Source organism: Peromyscus californicus, unplaced genomic scaffold, assembly GCF_007827085.1.
Source record: "Peromyscus californicus insignis strain IS unplaced genomic scaffold, ASM782708v3 Scaffold_18__1_contigs__length_77618521, whole genome shotgun sequence".
In the NCBI taxonomy this organism is placed as follows: domain Eukaryota; kingdom Metazoa; phylum Chordata; class Mammalia; order Rodentia; family Cricetidae; genus Peromyscus; species Peromyscus californicus.
The window spans coordinates 33106244-33132979 of NW_026294480.1; the positions used below are offsets into that span (position 1 = coordinate 33106244).

Consider the following 26736-nt stretch of genomic DNA (forward strand, 5'->3'; position numbering starts at 1 on the left):
AATATAAGAATATGTGGGGTGAGAAAAATTAAAAAATTGTTTTTACATGGGATTGAAATTAGGTTACTACCATCTTTTTTTTTTAAATCTGAAACAGGGTTTCTTTCTGTAGCCTTGACTGTCTTGGAACTCACTCTGTAGACCAGGCTGGCTTTCAACTCAAAGAGATCCACCTGCCTATGCCTCCCAAGTGCTGAAATTAAAGGCGTTCACCACCACCACTGGCAAGTTACTATCATCTTAAAACAGAGTGCTAAAACTGTGAACTGCTTCATATAATTCTTCTGATATCAACAAGTAAAGTACCTAGAAAAGGTCCACATGAAGGGAAAAAAGAATAGGTCTAGCATAAAAGTTATAAATAAGTAATTGTGGTGGTTTGAAGTAAAATGTCCCTCAAAGTAAGTGGCATTATTAGGAGGTGTGGCCTTGTTGGAGTAGGTGTGGTCTTGTTGGAGGAAGTATGTCACTGTGGAGGTGGCCTTTGAGGTCTTATATATGCTCAAGCCATGCTCAGTAATACAGACCACTTCCTGTTGCCTGCACTCCAAGATGTAGGACACTCAGCTACTTCTCCAGCACCATGTCTACCTGCACGCCACCATGTCACACCATGGATTAAACCTCTGAAAATCTAAGCCACCCAAGTTAAATGTTTTTCCTTTATAAGAGTTGCTGTGGTCATGGTGTCTCTCCACAACAATAGAAACCCTAACTAAGATAATAATATATGATACATAATAACAGTACAAATTAAATATCTCCAACCTAAAATACTTGAAACTAAGACCCTAACAACTGTGTGGTTTTGAGTATTTTTGGAAATATTTGCATATATTTTACTGGCTGAATATCAATAATCTGAAATCTAAAATATTACAGCTTTTTGAACATCAGGTTGGCATCCAAAAAGTTTCAAATATTTTTATAGTATTTCTAATTGTAGATTCTCAGACTAAGAATGCTCATTTTAAAAGTGATTTCATATTTCACATCAAAAAGCAAATACATCAAATAACTAGAAAATGAATTTTCAAACAATGAATCTGAACTATACTGTAATGCCTGAAACACCTTTTTAGGAAGAAAACTTAAGTCACTTAATTATATACCTCAAGAAACTAAAACAAGACCAAAATTAGTATTAGGAAGGAAATAGTAAATAACGAAGCAAAAATAAATAAAAGAAAGAATAGAAAAAAGGCAACAAAACTGTTTTTTAAGGATAAAATTGCCGAACATTTCTCTCAGCCAAGAATAAATACAAAGACTCAATTAGAAATGAAAGAAAGGACATTACAACTGAAGCCACAAAAATAGAAAGGATGATGAGAGACCACCATGAAAATGTGTACACCAACAAGCACAAAAGGAATAAACAAAAATTGTAACGCGTTATCTGCCAAGATGGAGTGATGAAGAAATATAATATCTGACTGTCCCTGTAATACAATGAAATGACAGCATCTTCAACAAATCGTATTTGGAAAGCCAGATATCCACATGCAGAAAAACAAAATTAGAGTTTTGTTTCACTCTGAACACAAAGATGAACTCAAAATGGGTTAAAGATTTAACATAAGAGCTAACACTATAAAAAGTAAAAGAAAACACAAGAGCTAACACTATAAAGACTAAAAGGAAACTTTCATGTTCCTGGGCTTGGTGATAAACTTTTGGATACAACACCAAAAAAATACGAACATTAAAATGAAAAATATTCAAATTGGCCTGTGGCATATCTAGCTTTGGGTTCCAGGTGAAAATCTACTATTATTCTAACTGAATACAGCAGTAAAACAACTCCCAATGGCATATGTCCTCATCAGAGAAGCTTCTTCCTGAAGGAGATGGTATTTGACCCAGAGACCCACATCGGTACAGTGTTTAGAGAGAGACTGGGGAGTGCCCAGCCCTGAACGGGGAGTGTTTATCACACCTCTCCCTTCAAGGCTCTGGGATCTATGTAGAAGAGACAGAAAAGGGTTGCAAGATCCAGAGGTGGTGGGAGATTTTAAGGAAACAGCATTTTCCATACACAACAGGATAGATGCACATCTGGACCTACAGAGGCTGTGGCAGCATGGACAAGACCTACCTGAGCTCAAGGCAGAGAAAAATACCAGCATGAAGGAAGCGAAGTGAGCCCAAAGTCTCACCACTCCACCAGAAAGCTACTCACAAGTGATAACTGCTGGGAGAGGGGAAATCAGTTTCCTTCAATTACGTGACACTGGATATATCATCCACACACCAGGGCAGGGTCTTTGCTCAGAAGTCCCAAAATTTGTGTGCAACACAAATCAGACTTCCTGTTTTTAGTGTTTTTTTTTCTTTTCTTTTGTGTTTTCTATTTGTTGTGAGAGAAAAAGAACATGAAGCTAGTGAGGGAGGGGGGAGGATCTGGGAGAAGTTAGGGGATGAGAAAGAATATGATGACCAAGTCCATTAAATTATCAAATAATAAATGAAATACTCAAATTGCACTATCCATAAACTTCAGTGCGACAAAGAAAATGTCCAAAAGAGTAATAGGCAGCTTATGGAATAGGAAAACACTTAGAAATATCGTATCTGATGAGTTGTTAATATCCAGAATATGTGATGAAGTCCTACAGATGGATAACAAAGATAAAGAAGCAGCCAATTAAAAATCAGGCTAGGAGCTAGAATATACATTTTTCTAAGGAAAACAGAACAGCTAAGAGGAAAAAAAAACATTCTATGATCCAGAAGACCCACCTTTGGATATTTTCTACCAAGCAACTGAAATCAAAATCTTGAAATATATGTGTGTTTACTGGAGTATTGTTTACAACCTGAAAGCCCATCAGTGGATAAATGCATAAGAAAAAGTGGAAGAATGATGTAAGTGTTCTATTTATTAGACTCTCAATAATAAGAAAATCCTGACATGGTTTTCAGTAAGTGAACCTTGAGGACACTGCACTCAGTAAAATTGACCACTTACACAAAGACAGACATGACATGACCCCACTTATTGGATGTATGCGTAACCAGACCCCTAAAAGCAGATAATCTAAAGGTGTTTGCCAAGGTGATAGAGAAGGACACCTGGGAAAATGCTGAAGCAAGCCTTGTGTTACGTAGTGCAGCAGTATTTTAAAAAAAAAAAATAGTGCCTTACACATCTAGAAAGACGTTTCAAGAAGTGGAGTCTCGTGGGCCACACCAAATGCTACCGGAAGATCAAATGAGGCTATGGGGACTGGGCAGTCAGAATGGGGAAACGTAAGTTTTGAACAATCATAAAAGGAACAATTTTATTGTGGTGATGGGAGACAGTGAGATGAATACGGGCTAGAGGAATCGTCACAGCCTAAGTATGAAGAGGTTATGTCTATGAGTACAATTCGGTAGATAGAGGCGGGTGTGGTGTTAAGTGGACTTTCTAAAAGGTGTGCTACTAATGTAATGCTCTGTGCTAACGGGAGTGATTGTGAACTACAACCTGCCTGTTCGCAGTTACTCCACACTGTGTAAGAGAGCAGTTTTTAGGGTGTGCTTTGTCCTGAGGGACTCCATTTTAAAAGTAGCGTTTGACTCCACTTTGAGTGAAAATGCAGAGAAAGGATGACTGTGTTATAGACACCACTACCGATCCAGTACCACCCATGAGACACAGACTGGTAAATAACTTACCGCCAAAAATTAAAATGCGCCACTTAGAAGCTTGTTAAAGCAGACCGGGAACCTGTGAGCAGATGGACATACTAAAACTGTAACGGAAGCATCAGTCTGAGAACTCATTAAATGCACTAGACTAACAAAAGGTACAGAACCTTCCTGTTGACCCCATAAAGAGGAGAAAAAACTGACACTACCATTGCAATTCCCCCACTGACCCATAAGCTCATCACCCAGGGTGGACACCAAAGGAACTGCAGGCAGAAATTGTTCAACTGTCTCCTGGTAGTGACTCGATTCAGTCCCCATCAGTCCTATGCCATGCCTTGTAGCATGAATTGTTAGAAGGTCTTATTAATAAAAACAAACCCTGAGCCAGATATGGGGGTGATGCTGAAAGATCAGAGAGACAGAGCACACCACAGCTAACCTCACCTTGCCAACTTCTCAGCCGATCCTGTTTCCTCAGACTGAATGCCTCTGAATCCTCATCCGAATGGATCTCAGCTGAAATCCTGAAATCAGCTAAAAGCCTGAAAGCTTAACCAGGCTCTAGTTCATGATCCTCACGCCTTATATACCTTTCTGCTTCTTGCCATCACTTCCTGGGATTAAAGGCATGTGTCACCATGCCTGGCTGTTTCTAGTGTGGCTTTGAACTCACAGAGATCCAGCTGGATCTCCACCTCCAGAATGCTAGGATTAAAGGTGTGTGTGCCACCATTTTCTGGACTCTATGTCTATCTAGTGGCTGTTCTGTCCTCTGACCCCAGATAAGTTTATTAGGATGCACAATATATTGGGGAACAAAATATATCACCACAGTACCTCATCTTCCATGGTCCTTAACTTCTGTAGCTTGAATCATCCCTGAGAACAGAACTGGGCCTGCCACTCTGCATCTTCCCTGTACCTCCAAACAGTTCTTTAACTGGATTTTTTAAAAGTCTGAAGCCTTCCCATCTAACAGGATCTTGACATCACCTTGATTAAATTTTTCCTGGGAAAGGCCCAGGCTAGGTCATGGAAGGACTGTGTTTAAAGCTAACTTTGTACTGAGGCAGTTCTGGCCACCTTCTTGCTCCATATGACAACACAACTCAACATGGTTTGAATCATGCATCGATTCAAGGATATATCATGCACATCTTTTCCTTCACCAGCAAGCATGGAGGCCACCAGGAAAGTTGAGTAGACAACTAGTCATCATAGCTCACTCTCCTCCTCAAAATAAAAAGTCTTCCATTGAATTGAGAAACTGAACTATCATTATATTGACCAAGGATGTTAAACATAATTGCTTCCTAAAAGTTATTTCACGGGAAGAATTACCCTGTGCAAAGCCCAATAAGAGCTAGCATTTTATATAGAGCATTGTAAGGTTTGTCCACTCCCAGAATCTGTAATGAGTACAAGAACATAGCAAGAGCGTATCTAACAAAATCCGTGGGCCATCTGTTTCAGAACCTGACCTCTAGAGGTGACTAATCCTGGAAGCTTCTTGAGAAGGTTTAATCACCCTCCCCTGCCCCTCTGCCTGGCCTATCTTCCTCTCTTAATAGAGCATAATAAAAGCATATGGTGCCATAGAAAGCTTTTGGCAGTAGAATTCTATCTGAAATGTGTTAGGATTTATTTTCCTTTTTCACTCTTTCTCCTTCTTAGGGAGCATGTGGTTTAGATGCTTTTCTGGTCATTAACCTACTGAGGCTAATCATAACCCTACATAGACCAGAAAAGATAAGATGATGTAGCATTTTTAATACATTAAATACTGCATAATTATATCAAGGACTTTGTGGTATTTCTAACATGGTAGAAAGCTCTTGGCTTTCCAAAAACGAATGTTTATTGGTAAGAAGCATTCTCTTTAGCAGTAGCAGGGAAATTTGTTTCAAGAAACAGTTTCTTCTCTTACGTACCAATAATTAGATTGTGTGTGTGTGTGTGTGTGTGTGTGTGTGTGTGTGTGTGTGTGTGTGTGTGTAATTTCTTTGAAGGGCAAGACTACATTATTACTCTGCATTTCAATACAGTGGTGCATTTAGGGATTATTTCAGCTCTATCAGATTATTTGGTTCTATTTACACTCACTTAGACTACTTGGTGAGAAAAATTCAGATCACACTTTTATTTTTACTCTGGACCTAGATGTAAGAATGATTGCACAGCACCATCCAGAGGTGTCCCTACAGGAAAAATCATGTATTTTTCTTTAAAAAGAAAGTGATATACACTCATACACATATACACATATGCAAATGTGCCTACGTATACATGTGCACACAGAAAGGAACTGAGCTAACAAAAAGACTAAAGGAGAGGAAAGAGTTCTATTCAACATGTTGTTCTCTGCCATCCCCCCTAAACTCATACTTGAATCATGGGACCAAATGCTAATAACTACAGATTAATAAATACGAGTTAGCCCAAAATATGGGCAGGTTTGGGCAATGCCGGCCCCTGTGGCATCAGCAGTGATGCAGAATCAGCAGTGATGCCAGCATCAGCAGCTTCCACATAAGGATCTCAGCTCTCAGAACGTTTGATCCTTGTTAGACATTAACATTCTCAAATTTCAGCCTCTCAAGACACAAAAAAAAATGACCACTCCCTAAATACTCCTCAAGAGAGGAAAGTAGAAAAGCCTCGACTGTATGGTAGCCAGACTTTTGTGATTCCTGTGCAGTATGTTTAGAATCAATCCTAGGATGGTTACAACTAGTCAGAAATCCACTTAGGATGAATGGAAGTGGATTATTATCTCTCTGATTCTACTTTGGAGCTAACAGTACTTGAAAAGCACCCTCTTTTGTGTCAGTATGTATTCATATGTTTGTGTTTCTTTGCAAATAAGGGTTGTGAAATTATGCAATTTTCATATGCATATAGTGCATGACCTTCAACATTTATTTACTGTAATATTGGTTTTAGCATTTGAGAAGTGTGTGTATATGTGTGTGTGCACGCATGCGTGTGCACGTGCATGTGGATTATAAATGTTATCTATTTTAGAACATTTCAATTGTTAAGCAACTGATATTCAAACAAGGGAATTATATACACATTAATACACGTTTCTATCCCATGGAAACTGTGCTTTAAGTAAATGAGGTGTGCCTTGCAAATATAAACAAAATTGACCATTTTATTTCTATCATACATCAATTTACTGTTCACCCATGCTTTTTATAGTTTCCTGATGATGGCCATTTAGGAAATTTTATGTTTATAAAGTAAATTTTACTTAAGAGAAATATTGAAAATCCTACATCGTAGATAAAGTAAATAAACCTTCACCTCATAAATATTACACAAGTCCTTATTTCTGTGAACAATAAGGAATGAGAACAAATAGATGCAGAACCAGTATAGGGGTGTTCCTTTCCTTAAGCTGGCACTAGTATCCACCTGCATCACCAGATGGGCTGATCGTAAGTGCCGTTGATAGTCAATATCAATGAGCAGCAGGGCTTAAAGAAATGAGGGGGAAGGTTTTACATTTATCACAGTGGCCTAATCTGAACACTTAAATAGCAATTAAATAACATTTATTGCTCAAGGTTCGTGATGAACTATAATGTCAGTTATCAGAAGTGTTCCCAGACTGAGCAATTAGCCTTGAATCAAATATGGAGCTCTGGCTTTAAGCTTGATTGAAAACTTGAACACTCATGGATAGTTCAACAAAAAGCCTACTAGAAAGATGTATACTTAGGTTTGACTCTGCCACTCACATAATAAAGCTCCCTTTTAGCGGTGTACTAAAGTGTTTCTTAGACTGTAAATGTGTATGTGAATATGCTGGCTATCTTATTAAATTGTAGATTATGATTAAATAAGTTGGAAGAGTGGAATATAGATGCTGTATTTCTACCATGAGTCTATGTATGATGATGCCGGCGGTCCTGCCTGGACAGCCTTGAGTGACAAGGTCCTAGAAGATCATTGATGGAACACATTAAAATCACATGTGTATATGAGAAAACACTGTAAACAATAAAGTATAATATACAAAACTTTGTGTTGGTTAATAATATTTGAGAATTCAATTCAAATCATCATGAAAAAGTTGTAGTAGAACAGATTAGTGCAGCTTTTATGTGCCAATTTCAAAACTAACTTTTGAAATGCTCAATCCTCCAGATTCTCTTCGGTTTTTCTTAGAAAAATCAAGTCAAATGGGGAATTGGCAGGATAACACAGAGATATTCATTCTGAACAGTCGTATTGTGTGTTTGGCTGATGAAAGATTTACTTCATATGACCATTCTGACCAAACATACACGTGTTTTTAGAGATGTGTTCAAGTAGATTCTATGCGTGATTGACCCTATAGGTAGTTTCATTCAATTAAAATAGAAATAGAAAATTGCAAAGAGGAGAAAGGGGGCTGGAGAAAGGACTCTGAGGTGAAGAGTATGTACTGCTCTTGCAGAGGGCCCAAGTTCAGTTCCCAGCGCCTACGTTAGGAGACTCACAACTGCCTGTAACTCCAGTTCTGGGGGAATTCATCACTCTGGCTTTCAAGGGCATCTGTATTCACGTGCACATACCCCTCCCCAGGAAAACACATGGGTGATTAAAAATAAAATAAAAGTCTGAAAAAAGTAAAGAAGATGTAAATTAACTCTAAGAGTGTTGGCAACATGAAAGGATTACCATGAGGCAAAAAAGTTAAAACTGAACAGAGCCTTAAAGAGGTAGAGTACTTGCTATCACATGTGAGGCACCAGGTTCAGAACACACACACACACACACACACACACACACACACACACACACACTCACATACACTAACAAAGCAAACAACAACATGAATACAAGCTAAAGTTCTTGGACAAGAAATCAATTATACAAGTGCTTAGTTTCCATAAAACTGTTCTTTTGTGCTGGCATTCCAGTTTTCTAAGGGAAATAAAATTTACCCACATAATCACTGATTTATAAAACATTCTTCTCTTTATCTAAACATAATCAACTACTCCCTGTTCAAGAGTACACACATTCTTTCTGACACTCCAGTCCTACATTTTGATCATTTCTTCCTTATTGGGTGATCAGTTTGACTACGGGTAAATGATTTTCATTATATATTGGACTTGTATAGCAGATCCCTCCCATAAGCCAAATCCTTCTCAGTATCTTATGCTTTGAACCAAAAAGGCACTTTATCGCAGACCCTGATTATCAACACACTACACACTGCCATGACAAATCTCTTTTTAATGGTTGTAGAGGCACTGTGATTAGAATTAGAACTCTGCATCAAAGATGCCAAATCATTATCAGATTCACCTTCTCCTGAATTTTATGCTCTGTCTTCCTGCTTCCTTGATATTTTATCGTCTCTGACCTGCTTGTGGTGAGAGCCAGCACCATTCACATTCCAAATGCCAAAGTTTGGTTTCATCAGAGAGAAAAGAAAGGAGAAGACTGAAATTTGAACAATTGCGTGTTCTGCCAATATTTTGTCTTTGAATAATAAATTAGAAATAATTCACTAATACCAGTTACGAACAATCAATTATCCCAGTCCACACCAAATCATGAAAATTTTAAATACAGAACAGCACTGAGAGACTCGGTTCTGAAAGCATTCACGACACACCTGTTTGAGAAACATTCAAGGACACTAGAACTGCACACATGGTGGGGACTAGAGCACACACACACACACACACACACGAGAGAGAGAGAGAGAGAGAGAGAGAGAGAGAGAGAGAGAGAGAGAGAGAGAGAGAGAGAGAGAGAGAGAGAGAGACTGTTCTTTGCTATGGTCTTAGGTAAGTGAGATAGCTGCCCCAAGTAGGTGGCCTCATAATTAGTTGGCTCTTCACCCTCTATAGGTTTCACCTAAGAAAACCTGAGGCTGTAGGACAACTGAGCAGCAGTTCCTCTCCACAGAAACACTTGCGTTGTGCACCAGACGTGGTTTTAAATGGTGGAGATAATTGCTTAATTCAAGCTGGAGCAACTGGCCAAGTAAACATGTAGCAGCCAGGAAGCTATTAGCATGATTTTAAGGCAATTATTCCATTAGTGTGTAATAGTCTCCAATTAGTCTGCTCTATCAAAATTTGAATGTCTTCTTTTTCTCCAGAAATTCCGTGTTATATGATGCAGAAAGGTACCAGACTCATTTTAATCCCAGTTTTATAGTTAAGAATTTTGCAAAACCTATTTTTGTACAACTATATGGGTATTGGGGAAATATATATTTGGTGGCATGGGATGTGTGTGTGTGTGTGTGTGTGTGTGTGTGTGTGTGTGTGTGTGTGTTTCACAGAAATGTTGGTGTGAAAGTGCAAGGCTTTGTGGGCCATTTACTTTAAATCTTATACTAAAAGGGCTTAGGAATACAACAGAAAGACAGTTATCTTCCAAATTTCATCATCTTTATGTCTCTACCAGAGACAGCAGAAAATTGAAGTCTCTGACTTCAAAGTTCCAGTTAGTCCCATGAAATAGAAAAGGAAAATCACCCTGTTTCTACAGATGCCTTACTTCTCACCTCAGTGAAAACTTGTTGCTTCTCAGTTATGCTCACATACATTGCAAAGTCCTTACCCCTGCATCGCTAAGAAATAGTCCATAACATTTCTTTTAGGGATCAGATCACTAAACAGGTTTTAGGTCATTTGCCCGCACTGAGTTTCTGGGTCTTGTTTTGTTTGGTTCTGAGGGGGAGGTTGCTTGTTTTTAGTCTATGAAGTGGGGATTGTAATTCCAGCACTGCCTACTTTGCAGAGTTTTTGGAAAAATGTGAGGTAGCAGACATACATTGGCTTTGAAAATTGAAGCGTTACAGACATTTATGGTGAGTCTCAAATGTGGCATCACACCATTCCTCAGAGGTGGTGCTACCTCAGGCATTTAACCTCCTTCCATCTCTAGAGACTCTCTTCCCAGAGACTTAGCATCTCGGTCCTTGCCCTTATTACCAGCTCAGTGCCGGAAGCAGGTGGAACCACGTGAAATAACTGTCTAAGAAAACAAATAAAAAGCAAGAGAAGATGAGGATGCCGGTGGAAGTGAAAGTAGAATTTCACTGACAAAGTAGTTTGCTTTCTACTCCTTCAAAAGAGCAATCCCCTGTCTCAACCAGGAGAATGGAACTGATGCAGAGGGAAGCTGGGTTGTGCTTTCCCAAAGAGACACCTAGGCCCCTGAGAAGTCCTTTGGAGAGGAAGGACAAAGGGAGAGACAACCTTTTTCTGAGGACAGAGCTCTGCTCAGCCTGTGTCTGTCATTGCCACCAAACATCCACTCCAATTGAGTTACGTTGCTGGTGAGTCCCAGCGCTTGTTGGTTGGGCACTTGGTATTTTTCCAGAAACCCATTTTATTTCTTGCTCCTCTCCTTGTTTCTTAGGTTTCACTCCGTTCCTCCCAACTCATCGTGCTTCCGTTGGGGGTTGTGGGGTGAGGGGAGGGCAGATCGGAGGAAACAGACCGACCAGAAGGTTGAACTTAATAACTCAGCTCTCCTCTGGGCAGGGGGTTGATTATCCATGAGTAATTTGCCCTCCAGCCTAGTCTTATAAGAATCAGATGTGCATACCCTCAACTCATGTGCATAACCGAATTGCTAAAGAAATAGAGGCATTTCCCCAGCTGCCGCGCTTGTAAACTGTCCAGAAACAATCTTCCCTCTTAGACACCTAAGTTAGGGACTCCTGTGTGCTCCGACCCAGAAAGCTGGCCAGTGCTCTGGCCCAAACCATGCATACCATGCTAACGCCTCTTGACGCCCCACACAACTGCACCTGGCTGGTCCTAAGCTTCCTTTCTAGGCCACCAGCTCTGTCACCTTTTCGGGGGCAATCTGCTCATTATTGCCATCTCTACCTCTACGCTGTTGCTCACGTGGATTTCACTGCCTGGCTTCTGTCTGGAGCAGCAAATGTGTGGTCTGCAAGGGTTTGCTCTCCTCACCTAGGAGCTCCACCTTAAGCAGCTCTGTGACCAGACTCCCTCCTCGCCCAAGCCAATTAGGAAATGCTTGCTTTCTGCTTCTTGCCCCCTTCAGCTCTGTGTCAAGGACAGCGATTATGCCGCCGCCGCCGCCGCCGCCGCCACTGGTCCTTGAACTTTCATCACTCTTCAGAGAGCGCTTTGTCTCTTTAAAGAAGACTGGGGACGAATACTAATTCTAGATTCTAGATTCTAACAGTGAAACTACCAAATCCTCCTAAGTCCACGCTGAGGAGGGACTCAGTGATGTTCAGGAGCCGAACTCCTAAGACAGCCAGCTTCTTCCCGTAGCGCACCCTGGAGCCACCGACTCAGAATCCTGATCTGCCTGGCCTCCAAGCCCCTTGAATCTTCCGGGAAAACCATAGAAGGGGGCCCAGGGCGCGATCCTGGAACCACCTTCTCCCCTGCCCCAGCCCTGCGAATCCAGCCTTCTTCTGAAGCTCAGGAGAAGCAGTCACCTTGACTCCCGGTGCCAGGGTCCTCCAAGGTTTGGAGAACCCGGGTACCCGCGCCCCCGCCCCCCCCCCCCCCCCCCCCCCCCCCGGCCAGCTTCCCTCCTGTGGGCAAGAAGCAAGTTAGCACTGAGTGTTAAGGTGAAGCAGGGCGGGGCAGGTGCAGCGGGTACCTACCTGGGATGGCTAAATTGGTGAGGGGGATGCTGTGGATGCTCTCAGGCAGAGTTGCCATCCAGTCGGCGAATTTCAGCTCGTTTTTCCCCTGAGACGAGGCCATGGTGTCGGTCTGCTTGCCGCTGCGCTGGTCCCCACACTCCTAGGCACAGACTGGCAGCTGCTGCCGCTAAGCCAATGTTTGCTTCGGCCCCGCTAGAGTTTACACTCCGCTCTGCGCCACACCCACAGGATGGCGCAGACACATGCTCATTTTAATAATTATTCAAAAACACCCCATGCTCTCTCCTTGCCTTCGCCAGACTCCACTGCCTGGGCTTTTGTTCCTGACGTCCGTGCTCAGCTCTCTGCTCTCTCCCCCTCCCTGCAAACTCCCTCCTCCCGTCTCACCCCTCCTAGGTGGCTCTGCCTTTCCTTGCCATCCTGCAGCTCCCCACGGCTTTTTATTATTAGTCTTTTATCTTTTTAAAAACTTGGTTTTCCACGCTGCTTTGTCCCTGGTCTTTCTCTGTCCTTTGGTATGACTTTCTGGTCTTGTTAGCATGAAAGGCAGTCTTGCAGTTGAATCTAAAAATACTGGTAGACTTTGGGATGTTCTTGCCTCCTGAAGAGCAGACTCATCTTTGGCTCTCAGGACTTTCCATTCTTCCCAAAGAGTGTTCTTTTTCCTAAGCCACAACAGGTCACGCCTTCCCTCAGCCCTATTTGTACAAAATGGTGGTCTTTATTTAACATTTTGCCTAATTTTCGGAGAAGCTGATACTTGTGGTGAGCAGGCAAGGGCAGTATATTCTACAGCAATGTTCTTAATTCCTGGTTCCAGACATTTCACGGTCAAGAAGCACGGCTGCAGGTTGTGAGGATTCCACTATTTCTGTGGAGTGATGTCCTTCGTTTCTTGGTTTCATGGCATTCAAGACAACATGAAAGTCTAATGTTGGAAGAAAACCACATCTCCCAATGACGTGCTGTAATGACTGCCAGTAGCATTTGGTGGAATGTATTTGGCACCATTTGAAGTGATCTATGTAATTGTTTGGATTTTCATTCCTTGGCAGACTAGAGAGATGTGTCTCTCCAGAGAGAAATCACTCACGTGGCTCCAAAGAACTGTCTGGGTCCACCTGCTCCCAAGTGAGAAAGAGAGGGGAGATGAAGCCTTACGGATGTGATGAATCTGGCATTAGCCTGAATAGGACTACGTGAGTCGGGCTGAACATGTGTGGGGCCTTTGCCACTCAAACTACGGATGGGCCAAAAGGGGCTTGCTTTCCGGTGGAGGGGTGCGTAAATTCTTTCCCCAGAGGAAATGCTATATTAAGTTGAAGAAACAAAAATCAAGGTAGGAGAGACAACACTATGAAACATGAGAATAACCATTTCAGTCCGGTAAACCCATTTAGCATTTTAAAAGCCAGAGAGCCTTCTTATTTTGTGCAAGGATGCTGGGACCAAAGCAAATTCCCATCTATTCGAAATCACTGTCGGGGAGATAGAGGAGAGATACCGATCAATTCTTTTGATCAAATTTTCTTTTTCTCCCCAGGGAAACTGTTCCCAGTGTCATGAGGACATGATAGGTCTATCTTTAGGGATGAGAATGAGATGTACTAGAACTTCTGCTCTGGGGATTCTTAATGTTCTCACTGACATAACAGATCCTCATATCCTTTTAGTTAGAATGAGAATCATCTCACTTTGAGCTTGTTGGCCAAAAGAGCTCTAAGCACCAGTTTTCTGGCTAATGCCAGTATTCTCAAGGCAGTGCTTCGGGGCAGCAAGTACATTCAGAATGCAGAGATAGCTGCACTGTCTCTGAGAAAAGTCCATCACTCCCTGTTAGCCCAGGTTCCTCCATTATACAGTCATGATAACTGAGAGATTTGTGGGGACACTTCTAGGAGAGAGTGTAGATGTTTGCTGAATAGCAGGATCTGTATATTCACTTTTCTTTGTCTTTTTGAGGCTGTTCTAGCCTTTTAACATAGTCTTTCCAGGGTGGTAGATTAATTATGCAACCTGGGAAATATTGTTGTGTAAGATGTATTTGAAAAATACCCTCTATCCAAATGCATTGTGAGGATGTGTCCTGAAAACTTTAGGAAACAGTTTTTAAGAGATGATTGTTCTAATGTAGAATTGTCTCTTCCTCAGGAAACTTCAGTGTTTGCTCTTAAGGCCTTCAACTGATTGGATGAAGTCAATACATATGACAGCAGGTAATATGCTCCATTCAAATGATTAAAAACATTACCTCGTCTACAAACATCTGTATATCCAACATCTACTGTAGTATTGGAGCAAATAGCTAGTCATCATATCTTAGCCAAGTTGTGATGTACAAAGAAAGCCATCGCACTCACTGGAAAATTAACACAGAGTTTGCTATCAATCCCCAGGTCTCTTTGGGATTCTATTCCCAAATTATTCTCTAATTCTGATGCTGTTAAGAACTATCACATGCATGGTAGCTAGAAATAAAAAGAGAAAAAGCATAGATACTTGTCTTGGATTTTTAATCATGCAAGCAAGTCAAGGTATGTATCTGTATACTTATACCCACAATATGGGGGATACCATTGAAGTTTCATTGTAGAGTTTCATAGTAATTTATTATTCTAGTTTCATTCTGTTGCTGTGATGAAGCACGATGACCAAACACAACTTGGGGTGGGGAGGGTTTCTGTCATCTTATACTTCCATGTCATGTTTATCTTTGAGGGAAGTCAAGGCAGGGAATCAGGGCAGAAACCTGAAGGTCACACTGCTTGCTCTTGTATGCAGTATTACCTCCGACCAGGGAGCGCACAGCCAAGAGAGCACAGTAACAACCATGTGGGCTGCTGCTTGTTCTCTGGCTTGCTTTGCTTATAGACCTATGGTTAGGCAGCTTTCGTAGACAACCAGGACTACCTGCCTGTGGGTGGTTCCACTCACAGTGGGCTAGGCTCTTCTTCATCAACATTTTTTTTAAATCCACCATAGACGTGCCTACAGGCCTATATGATTTAGCTAATTCCTCAACCAAGATTTTTTTCCTCTCCGATGACTCTAGAGCTGTATGAAACTCACAGTTAAAGCTACCTAGGACATCTATCCACCTCTAAAAACCAAAGTCTTTTAAGCACAAGTGAAAAGAGTAAAGTGAGGTGAAGTAGCACCTTAAAGCACCCTTAAACCTCTTCATGCAATCAGCTGTCCATCAAACTCACATTATGCAGAGGACCTAAAAATCACTACTCCTCTCAACCATCTCCTTACTTCCTGTTCCTTTTACCCATAAAAATACAGTAGCCACTTGCCTTATCTATACATTCAGTTCACAATCTCCCTTAATTGCTAAAATAAAGTTTTTTTTTTTTTAAAGCTAAACCAATTTTGAATTGAGTTAGGAAAAATAAGAATTCTTAGAAATCAGGAAACACTACAATACATTTCAGTCAGATAATGCCTCAGAAGAGAACATCTGCTTCAGGCAATTCAATCAAACTGTTTTTAAGACAGTGTTTGCAAATTAATATTTTTAGAGTCAAGCTTTAGAAATACATACACCAAAGGCAATAGTCTTTGTAAAATTAATAATAATGAACATGACTTTCTTTCTATTCTCTATAACATCTAACTAAATATTCTATCCAAAGAAACTTACTGTGTCTGAGTTACAAAATAATTGTTTATATTTGAAGCTGAAACACAGTTTTTGCTCCACTATTTTAATACTACAGAGTTTTCTCTTTCTTTCTGGATCTACAGTTCATATGTTATCCAGAAAAACTAACTAAATCTCATAGGTTAGTTTAGTGACTGGAGTGATAAGCTATGAGATCTGGAGGCCTAGATTTTTAGTTAGGCTTTCACACGTAGCTGCTGTCTGCCACTTGGTTTCCTGTAGTGAAGCATAAGGAAAGATGATTTGTCCCTAGAGATGGGAAAATATGATTTCTATGAAGTTGAAATTAAGAAAGGAAATTAAAGCCGGGCGGTGGTGGCGCACGCCTTTAATCCCAGCACTCGGGAGGCAGAGCCAGGCGGATCTCTGTGAGTTCGAGGCCAGCCTGGGCTACCAAGTAAGTCCCAGGAAAGGCGCAAAGCTACACAGAGAAACCCTGTCTCGAAAAACCAAAAAAAAAAAAAAAAAAAAAAAAGAAAGGAAATTAAAATTTTCTGGAATAGAATGAGAGCTCAAAATACTGGAGTACCTTGTTACGCTTCTCATCCTTGTGTTTTTCTTCCTGCTCATGGTATACATGCTCTTCAGGCTTTTACCTGTCAAGATTCTTCCTATAAAACCAACTCCTCTTTGCAAATGTCCTTATCATGCATAAGTGGAAGTAATCTCTCCTTCCTCCTCACAGCCATCGGTGTGTGTTTATGGCTGTGATGTATCATCTTTCTGACTCCCTAGTTGGTCTTAAAGCATGATTAGGGCAGACATGGTGTTATTTAGTATTCTATAATGCCTGTCACAATGACTAAGATATAAGAGTCCATTCTAATAATTAATTTTACTCACTAATTTCATAAATATTTATTGACTATTTCATATGTGCTCTGTCCTAGAGAAAGAAAATGGAGCATGAAGTCCCTGAACTCTTTGAAGTTTTTGAATACATGTTCGAAGGGAAAGGTGTTAAATGATACCTCAGTAGATGAATAAATAAGTGATGTAGATGTGTCTCTCACACTGCAAGGAAAATCTCCTTTAATATCTCTATTTTTATCCCTTCACCAAAGAGAAAAATATTATCAAAGTTTAGACCCTATTGTTGAAAATACATCTTGAAAGAAAGATTAGTAGAGAAAAACACTTGGTTACTTTGACTCTATATGTTCTTTTCCCCTATTTCTTCTCCTCATTGTTATCTTAATAAGTTAGTAGCTGCATTTGGAAATTACATTTGGTACTCTTCTAGATCTCCCAAGGACAATTATTACAAAATACATGGTTTTTCAAAGCACAGAGATTGGTGGAGCAAGGGATAGCCTGGAAAGGAAGAGAAAAATTGCTTCAGGTCAATGAACTAAATCAGCACAACATGAATCAGAAAAAGCTATTCTTGTCATTGACAAAAACTTACAATATCTGTATCAATGATATTTGTATCTTCCGCAAGTCAAGAGCAACTCAAATAACCACATAGCAATAAATAGATCAACAAATGTAGATAATTGGTATATTATTCAGCTTTAAAAAGTCCAAGTATCTGCTATAAAACAGAGGAAATTTAAAGAAAATATGCCAAAAAATAAATATTGTATGATTCCACAAATCTGAGGTTTCTGATTAGTCAAATGTAGAGAGATAGAAATAAGAATACTGGCTATCGAAGATAGGGGCAACAAGGAATGAAGATTTATTGCTTGGTGGATAGAACCTCACTTCAAGGTTCTTAAAAGATTCTGGAGATGATGTATAGTGCAGTGGAAGCACATTGTGGTGAATGTATTTGGAGCCATTCAAGTGTACACTTAAAATGTCTAGGATGCTGTTGACTGTTGGACAAAGCAATATGCTAATTTAATTGATTCTAAGAGACTCCATTGCTTGATGGCTCATCTTCCAGGAAATAGCTAGAAAGAGCTGTAGTGGGTAGCCATTCCAGCTTTGATCTGGAAGTTCCAACCCCCATTGAGACTTCGGCAACTGTCACGCCTACAAGGCAGGGCCAAGGGGGGCACCGGGGGACCCGAGATCTGGATCGGCGGGCGCTCTCTCTGTTGCGGGACCCTGGACTGGAGAGGTGGACTGAGCAGAGCTCCAGAGAACACCGCTGGACTGTGATACACCTTCCCCAGACTCCGCGACCTACCTATTCCTTAATTTGTAAGTTACGCCATTAAATAAATCTCCTTTTAACTACGTGGAGTGGCCTTAATAATTTCACCAATATCTCCTGCCTGGCTCGCCAGCCCGGCTAGCTCAGTCGGTAGAGCATGAGACTCTTAATCTCAGGGTCGTGGGTTCGTGCCCCACGTTGGGCGCCAGATATTGGTGAAATTATTAAGGCCACTCCACGTAGTTAAAAGGAGATTTATTTAATGGCGTAACTTACAAATTAAGGAATAGGTAGGTCGCGGAGTCTGGGGAAGGTGTATCACAGTCCAGCGGTGTTCTCTGGAGCTCTGCTCAGTCCACCTCTCCAGTCCAGGGTCCCGCAACAGAGAGAGCGCCCGCCGATCCAGATCTCGGGTCCCCCGGCGCCCCCCTTGGCCCCGCCTTGTAGGCGTGACAGTTGCCGAAGTCTCAATGGGGGTTGGAACTTCCAGATCAAAGCTGGAATGGCTACCCACTACAAAGAGCATACTTAAAGTTGAGCAAATCCCATTTACTACCTGCTGCAGTGAGGCAGCATACCATCACAATAACCCAGAACAAAGCTACAGGGTGCACCTACATGCTGTATATGTTCCATAAAATGTTTGTGTTTCACAGAAGAACTCCAAGGCCTTGCTGATAGTACTGGCACAATTCCTGATGCCAAGGAATATTTTCCTCTTTTCCTTAATAAGTAGGACACAGAGTAGTATAATTTATCTAGGGTTCCTCCATACTGACAGTGCTGAATTTCATTGTTAATGTTGACCTGTGCTTCCTATCGGTGACATTTTCACTTACACTTTATGGAAAGAAGAAGTTGATGCAATAATTTTTTTATTATAAGTCATGGATACTCTTGCACAGGTATGACAGCAAAACCTTTTGTATGTTCTTGACATTCTCAAACAGTCTCACAGCTACAAGGAAGTGAAGATAATCCCTGCTTCAGAGTAACTCAGTCATTTTTCATTTCCAGTCTCTTCTGGCACCCCTACTTCCAAAGCAGACATCTATGTCTAGAGCTGCCTGGCAGACATAGTCTGTGTTTTGGGACACTTACTCACACCTTAGAGAAATACTATGAGAAGAAGAGTCTGATGATGAGATTTCAGTTTAGCCCTAGTCCCAGAACTACATATCAGCCCATGGAAGATGGTGTCAGAAATTTGGATGTGATGTGAAGACATAAGCAGCCGGCTCTTCAGGGAACTCTGGGCAATGTTGGCAAAGGCTGAATTAGAGACTTGGACATTTTGTGCTTCTTCAATTTTCTAACTACTGCTCTTCCATTACTTATGATCACAGCTTTCTTTTTAAGTTCCATTTTTGTTTTAGATTTTTTTTTTGAGACAGCATCTTATGTAGTTCAGACTGGCCCCAACTTTGCTTGGTGACTGAGGCTGGACTTGAACTCCTGATCCTACTCCTTCCCCCTCCCAAGCGCTGATCCTTAGGTATGATCCACCATATGACTAAGACCATAGCACTGACTAATAAAGATTTATTTAAACATTGGATGTTCATCTTGATTTGGTCATAATCTTTTCTTTAAAACTCTGTGTGGTGCTTCTCTTCATTGCTTTTCTTGTTGCTGTGAACAGACACCCTACAGGAAGGAACTGAAGGGAGGGAAGATTTATTTTGGCTCATGAGTTAAGAATACAATCCAACATGGTATGAGAGGCATGCTGATGGAAGTGTGAGGGTATGGTGATGTCACATCTGTAGTTAGGAAGCATAGACATATATGGGGACGTAGAGCTCACTTTCTTCATTGTTTCCTTTTGGTTTGATTCATGAGCCTAGACCATGGACGACGCCACCTACTTTCAGGATAAATCTTCCCTATTCAATATTTAGTCTCTTGAGAATTGAACTCCAAGCATTCCCAGAGATGTATCTCATGGGTGATTCTAAACCCAGTCAAGTTGGTAATGAAGATTGCCATCAAAGCCCTTACTCTTCAAATATGATTTTGAACCTGTTGCTTTCATAATATAATTAACAATATAAATATTAAAGATATTCCTTCTTATACCTGGGCTCAAATACTAAATATAACTATGCTTTACAGAAATCTTACTATGTGCTCTTTAAGAAAGTCAATATCATGTTATTTATAGCATCTACAATAGGTGACTATAGTATACCTGACAAACAGGTTTTAAGAATGAGAATAGAGAAAAATGCTTCATTCTGTTTTATAAAATTATTTATAGTTTCAAAAAATTGAGAATAAAAGAGAGTAAAATGTCTAGCTGGAACAGGGACAGTGTGGGGGAGCAATGAAAGAGATACCTTGATAGAGGGAGACGTCATGGGGATAGGAAGAACCCTGGTGCTAGGGAAATTCCCAGGAATCCACAGGAGGACCCCAGCTTAGTCTACTGGCAATAGTGGAGTGGGTACCTGAACTGGCTTACCCCAATAATCAGATCAGTGAATTCCCTACCTGTCATCATAGAGCCTTCATCCAGTAACTGATAGAAGCAGATGCAGAGATTCACAGCCAAGCACCAGGCTGAGCTCCAGGAGTCCAGTCTAAGAGCGAGAAGAAGGATTCTGTGAGCAAGAGGCGTCAAGATCATCATGGGGAAACCTACAGAGACAACCAAACTAAGCTAGTAGGAACTCATGAACTTTAGACCAACAGCTGTGGGGCCTCCATGGGACTGGACTAAGCCCTCTGCATAAGCAAGACAGTTGTGTAGCTTGATCTGCTTAAGGGGCCCCTTGGCAGTAGGATCAGGATCCATCCCTGGTGCATGAGCTGACTTTTTAGAGCCCATTACCTATGATGGGACACCTCACACAGCGTTGATGTAGTAGGAGGGGCTTGGACCTGCCTCAACTGAATGTACCAGGCTCTGCTGACTCCCCATGGGAGACCTTACATTTTGAAAGGAGGGAATGGAGGATGGATTTAAGGGGGAGAATAGTAGGGGACAGGAGGAGGGAAGAGAGGGGAATCTGTGTTTGGTACATAAAATGAATAAAAAATTTCTTAATAAAAATATAGTTGGCATTTAGTATTGTTATTTTAAAGTATTTTCATCACAGAAATTTTAAACAGCAAAGTGGAAATAGTAGTTAAAATACCACTACAAGTTCACCACTCAGTTTCAAAAATAGCAGCTCATGAGCAAGTCTTCTATTTTCACATACTTGCCTTCCAAACTAGATTATTTACAATTCATATGGTATAGCATTAATGCCTAAAGTTTTTGTATTAATTATCGTTTAATTTAATAATAAATCCAATTCAGAATTTCAAAATAAATAAAACAATAATTTATTAAATTAACTCACCAATTTTTCTAGTATGGGAAATTAATTACCTAAATACAATCAGTGTGAAGTTTCAAATATTTTTACTTAACTTAGGCTAAATATAGACTAAATACATGCAATTGTATTATAAGGAAATTATAAATAGTAAATTAAACTTCACAAATATAGACTACCCTACATTTACACCCTTCAGTTACACTCCGGTGTGAATTATTAAAACTCACACTATCTTCTGTGCATCTAAGAATCCTAATAATCATATGCATTCTGAATCATCAAAACCATTCTCTTTTAAAATGATTGAATTATCTGTATGCTTATCACATTTAGTGTTATTTAAATATTAAAACATGTTTATTTTCTTTCTTTATTAAGAAACTTTTTATTCATTTTACATACCACCCACATTCTTCCACTCCCACCCAGCCTTCTCCCCCAATCCACCCCCTGTTCCTAATAAGCAAAGCTAAGATGTGAACTTCATTCTTCATATAACACACCAAAGAAATATGACTGTTAAATCATTTTATTACATAGCACATCTATATGATGTAATATTTCTTTTTATATTCCATGTAAGAAATAATATAATTTCATCTAATTATTGAAGTCAGGTAGAAAACATCTGATAAAAACATAAAGAGTACATTTGCAGATGTCTTCATAAATATAGCTAAAGACAAATGGCATGTTTCTAAGAATTAGGTATGTGTTGGAATAATAATCTTAATATTTTTACTGAGTGTTAAATGGCTGTATTTGGAAACAAAGTGTCTTTTAAAGCATCTAAAGAAGAGCTTGTGTAGAAATGTGCCTTTAGACACACTGCAGAAGTTATTACAACGTTTATACCATATCAAAGAAGAAAGTATTATTGATATAAGGTGACTTAGGAGCTGATTTTCTGGCTGAAGCAAAGACAATTGTAGCTCTAAAGAGATAAATGTCAAAATTTATCATAAGTCACAGAGCCACCGACAGAAAGCCCAAAAGGAGACTGTAATGACTCAGTACCTCACTTCCCTGGCTGGGATGTTAGAATCATTCAAACACAGTGGAAGACAATAGGAAAATGAGAAAATGAACCTAGACGTTTCCTCTCACACATATTCTTATGAAATGAGGAAGTTATGGAGTTGCCTCCCTGAAATACAAAATTAGGAAGCATGTAGACAACAAGTTAGTCAGGAAAACACACACATGGTGAAGGATATGGGACTGGAACATTACTCCAAGTGAGTAATGATGATTTGCAAACATGAGAGTCACAACACTAATGATTTTTTAAGAAATTTAACCATGAAATACTTAAACTTATGGTTAAGTAAGGTAGACATCTGTTAAGGGACAGCATATGTCAGTATATAACTAACGAAGAAGGAAATTTTAAATAATTTATAGCAGCTGAGCATGATGGCACACACAGTTCAATGAGATAGTGTTTTCCTGGAATCCCCAAGCCCTAGATTTGATCCTTAGCTCTGAAACACATACATATGTGCATAAAATTTTTATATCCCAAACTTACACCCCACCATTGTGATAAATTGTGCAGAATTACAAGACTTAATTCTTCCAACATTATCACTGATGCTATCATTATCCAAGAGATATTACTCTTGTTACCTGGTTAGTAACTGATTAGTGCAGCTGAAAAAAGATACATCTGCTATTGTGTGTATTCATACTGCTCTCTGTGTTATTCACAAGCATGAAAAAAATCTAAGCTGCCTCTCAGAGAAGAAGTTAATGGGTCTGCATCGACTGAAGCTCATTATTATGGGTATAAAGGAGATAGACTGACCTTCACATAGGCAAAAACTATTTAAAATTAAATTATATTAAATAACTGTTGGAAATATAAACAATGAGATGTTAAGGATGCACATTTCCACAGACAACATTCTTAATGAGATTATTCGACAGGTAGATACATTAAAATGATTATAAAATGAAATAAATACATAATAACCAATTTAAAGTTATACATACAGATTTTATATGAACATTGTAAGGTAACATTAAGGTAATATTAGGTTTGAGACTAAGGATAAATTTAAGCATCTAACACTAACAACAGTTAATCTCTTTTAATTAGCTTATAAACAATGTCCTAAAACCTGTACTACAAGCCAAGAACTTGAAAAGGAAAGAGATATGACAATAGAAACAGTATTATATTGTCATAAAAATAGACCCATTGATCAATGGAATAGTTGAGGGTTCACATATAAACTCACTGCAGCCTCCTGATTTTTGACAAAGAAGCCAAAAATACATATTGGAGAAAAGGCAACTAGCAAAGCCGCATCTAAATGGAATGGCAGAAGTCACAAAGCCAGCACAGCTGCTTGACAAAGATCCAGCAAAGCTGAGCTGCATGATGGCTGCCATGCCACCTTTGGTTTTCATCTCCACCTTTTGCATACTTGAGAGACTTTTAATATTTGTACATTTGGGGATATTGGACTGATGGAAAATTTCATATGAATCATTTATGCCTTCTCCCAGGATTATTGCTTCTAAGCTTCCTCAATTGCTATTCAGGACAGTCCTGAACATAATATTCCCCCACTTTTAGGGAGATACCCTTATCTACTTGGAGGTCTTCCTTATGACTTGGAGGTTGTGACACATAAAGAAGCCAGAGGTCTCTTCATGAGGCTATGGGACATTCTTGAAACATCTGTTCCTGTACTTACACAGGAACAAGACATTCAAAACAAAGTAAACTCAAAAAGATCAACAAGATTTGGTGGGCTAGAGGAGTTGGCCACAGTTCAGATTATAAGCCTCTTCCCATTGTACACTCAAACAATTACATGGCATACAACTCTGTCCTACATAGAGACATATTGATGAGCAAAGTATGGAGTGAAACATGATAAAAATATTAGACATCAGGACCTCCCTTTCTTAGAAAAGTTAACTCATGTAGAGCCACTATGGTGACATATGACCAAGGAACAGCAGAATGCCAAGATTAGACATATAGGCAAATTCTATAAAGCTATAAAATATAAATATTGTATTATGCCAGAATTTGAATAAAAACTGCAGCAGCTTTTGGCCTGAATTTTCTTGGGCACTTTGACCATTAAGAGTTAATAATACACTGTTTGGGACACAGCAAAATGCCCAGGGTGGCTTGACGATTTTGTTTTGGTCTAGTGTCCTTGAAGCAACCAAAGCTACTAGCCTGAGAACAGGTTGTCATATTCCTCTAGATTCTTAAAAACTGGGTTTTGGGTTAATGAGTAAGAATGATAACTCTGTTTATTAATGATGTCAAAACTTGAGGAAAAAATATTGGAAATGATAACTCTGTTCTGTCATAGTTTATTAATGATGACTAAAAGATGAGCAAAAAGAAGTGAAACATGTCCAAAAACAAAAATGATGTGATCTGTGTTTTGGAATATCATGAATGTATCCCTGCTTACTAAATTCTGTATAAATAAGGAACTACTCTGTCTGATAGTCAGGCTGCAAGATTCTCCCAACCACTATGGCCTGGCTCACTTCCTTCCCTGCTGACTCCTTATATCCTCTGCTGGGACCTGTCCCACCAGGGACAGTTCCTGTCAGGGTACGACAAGCTGTACCAAGATGTGCTTCCTCTCTGTCCATCTCTCCTAAAACAAAACTAAGAAGTGTCCCATATTTGATTCCTCCTGTCACCTCTCTTGCATCCACCCATCTTCAGACCCTGCCCTCATCCAGAACCAGACCCTGGCAGGCAGCATCCTCAACAAATGGTGCTAGTCCAGCTGGATAGCTACTTGTAAAACAAGTAAAGCCAGATCCTTGTTTCTCACCCTAAATAAAACTCAACTCCAAATGGATTGAGGACCTTAACAAAAGATCTGATTGTCTGAATTTGACAGATGAGAGAGTAATGAATATGGTCACAAAATAGGCACAGTAAGACTTTCAAAATGGGACCCCCAGAACAAAGGCATTAAGATCAACAATGGACAATGGGAACTTACAAAACTAAAAATCTTCTTTATAGCACAGGACACCATCATTTGATTGAAGAAGCAATATACAGAACGGTAAAAAAAATACTACCTATAATGAATTGAATGAGAACAGACCCCACAGGCTCATACATATAAATACTTGGTCCTTAGCTGGTAGAACTGTTTGGGAAGGATTAAGATATAGCTGTGATGGAGTAGGCATGTCATTCTGTTGTAGAATATTTGTACAGTGTGTGAAGATATATTGCTGTGACTGGTATAATAAAAAGCTGAACAGCCAATAGCTAGGTAAGAGATATAGGTGGGACTTCCTGGAAAGAGAGAGAGAGAGAGAGAGAGAGAGAGAGAGAGAGAGAGAGAGAGAGAGAGAACGAACTCTGGGAAGAAGAGAGGCAGGGATGCCAGGGAACTTTGAAGAAGTTGGACATATGTTTATGGAGCAGAGATAACTGAGCCACATGACAGAATATAAATTAACAGAGACAGATTCATTTAAGTTATAGGAGCTAGGTGGGGAAAAGCCTAAGCTAAGGCCAAACTTTCATAATTAATAGTAAGTCTCTGTGTCATTATTTGTGGGCTGGTGAACCCAATAAGAAAGTACTACTACATTACTCATTTCCATTTATCTCTCTCTGTATATGCCTCTCTCTGCCTTATGTTTGTAGGTCAAGATTAAGCTCTTAGCTACTGCTCCAGAGCTATGCCTGCCTGCCTGCTGCCATGCTCCCCTCCATGATGGTCGTAGACTCTAGTCATCAGAAATTATAAGATCCAAATAAACTCTTCCATGAGTTGTCCTGGCCATGGTGTAACATCACAGCAATGGAAAAGTAACTAAGATACCATCTATACATCAGACAGAGGGTTAGTTTCTAGAATAATCAAAGAATAAAAAGATAACCAAACCAAACCAAACAAAAATAAACAAACAGAAAAACTAAATATCAAGAAAGCAACCCAGTTATAATCGGGGGCATGAAATTAAATAGTTCTGAAAAGAAGAAATACAAATAAATGCCTAAGAATTTTTTTGAATATTCAACACCCTTAGCTATCAGGAAAATCCAATGAAAACATTTTTGAGAATTCATCATATTCCAATCAGAATAGCTAATATAAAAATTATGTCAAAAATTTGGCATGGATGTGGGGAAATGGGAACTTATTCACTGCTGGAAAGAGTAAAAACTGGTACAACCATTATGAAAATCAATGTTGAAGTTCTTTAAAAAGCTAGAAATACACTTAACATATTATGTACCTATACCACACCTTACCACATTACCAAAGGACAATATATATAATATAGATGGTGATTAATACAAAAACTGGTCAGCATGCATAAAATAAGAGATGGCAGAGTGTTCAGCTCCAGGTGGAGT

General features: G+C 39.7%; 1 protein-coding gene, 1 long non-coding RNA gene and 1 other non-coding gene across 7 annotated transcripts in view; 2 read left to right on the forward strand and 1 right to left on the reverse strand.

Annotated features, from left to right (window-relative positions):
• Positions 1 to 12551, reverse strand: part of Plcxd3 (phosphatidylinositol specific phospholipase C X domain containing 3) — a 168589-nt gene extending 156038 nt beyond the window's left edge. Inside the window, exon 1 of the mRNA XM_052743217.1 lies at positions 12257 to 12551. Within this exon, the coding sequence (XP_052599177.1) occupies positions 12257 to 12359 (103 nt within the window). The 5' untranslated portion in view covers positions 12360 to 12551. The remainder of the gene's footprint in view (positions 1 to 12256) is intronic.
• LOC128113472 (uncharacterized) lies at positions 9363 to 19545 on the forward strand. Of its 5 annotated transcripts, XR_008219487.1 has the most exons (4): positions 9363 to 10939; positions 13315 to 13598; positions 14411 to 14475; positions 19051 to 19545. It is a non-coding gene; the product is annotated as an uncharacterized LOC128113472 (long non-coding RNA). The 5 variants fall into 5 exon arrangements; XR_008219483.1 differs by lacking the exon at positions 9363 to 10939 and having other exon boundaries at positions 12729 to 13598; XR_008219486.1 differs by lacking the exon at positions 9363 to 10939 and having other exon boundaries at positions 12729 to 13458.
• Positions 18166 to 18238, forward strand: Trnak-cuu (transfer RNA lysine (anticodon CUU)). Its single transcript has one exon. It is a non-coding gene; the product is annotated as a tRNA-Lys (tRNA).
• Positions 19546 to 26736: the final 7191 nt, after the last annotated feature.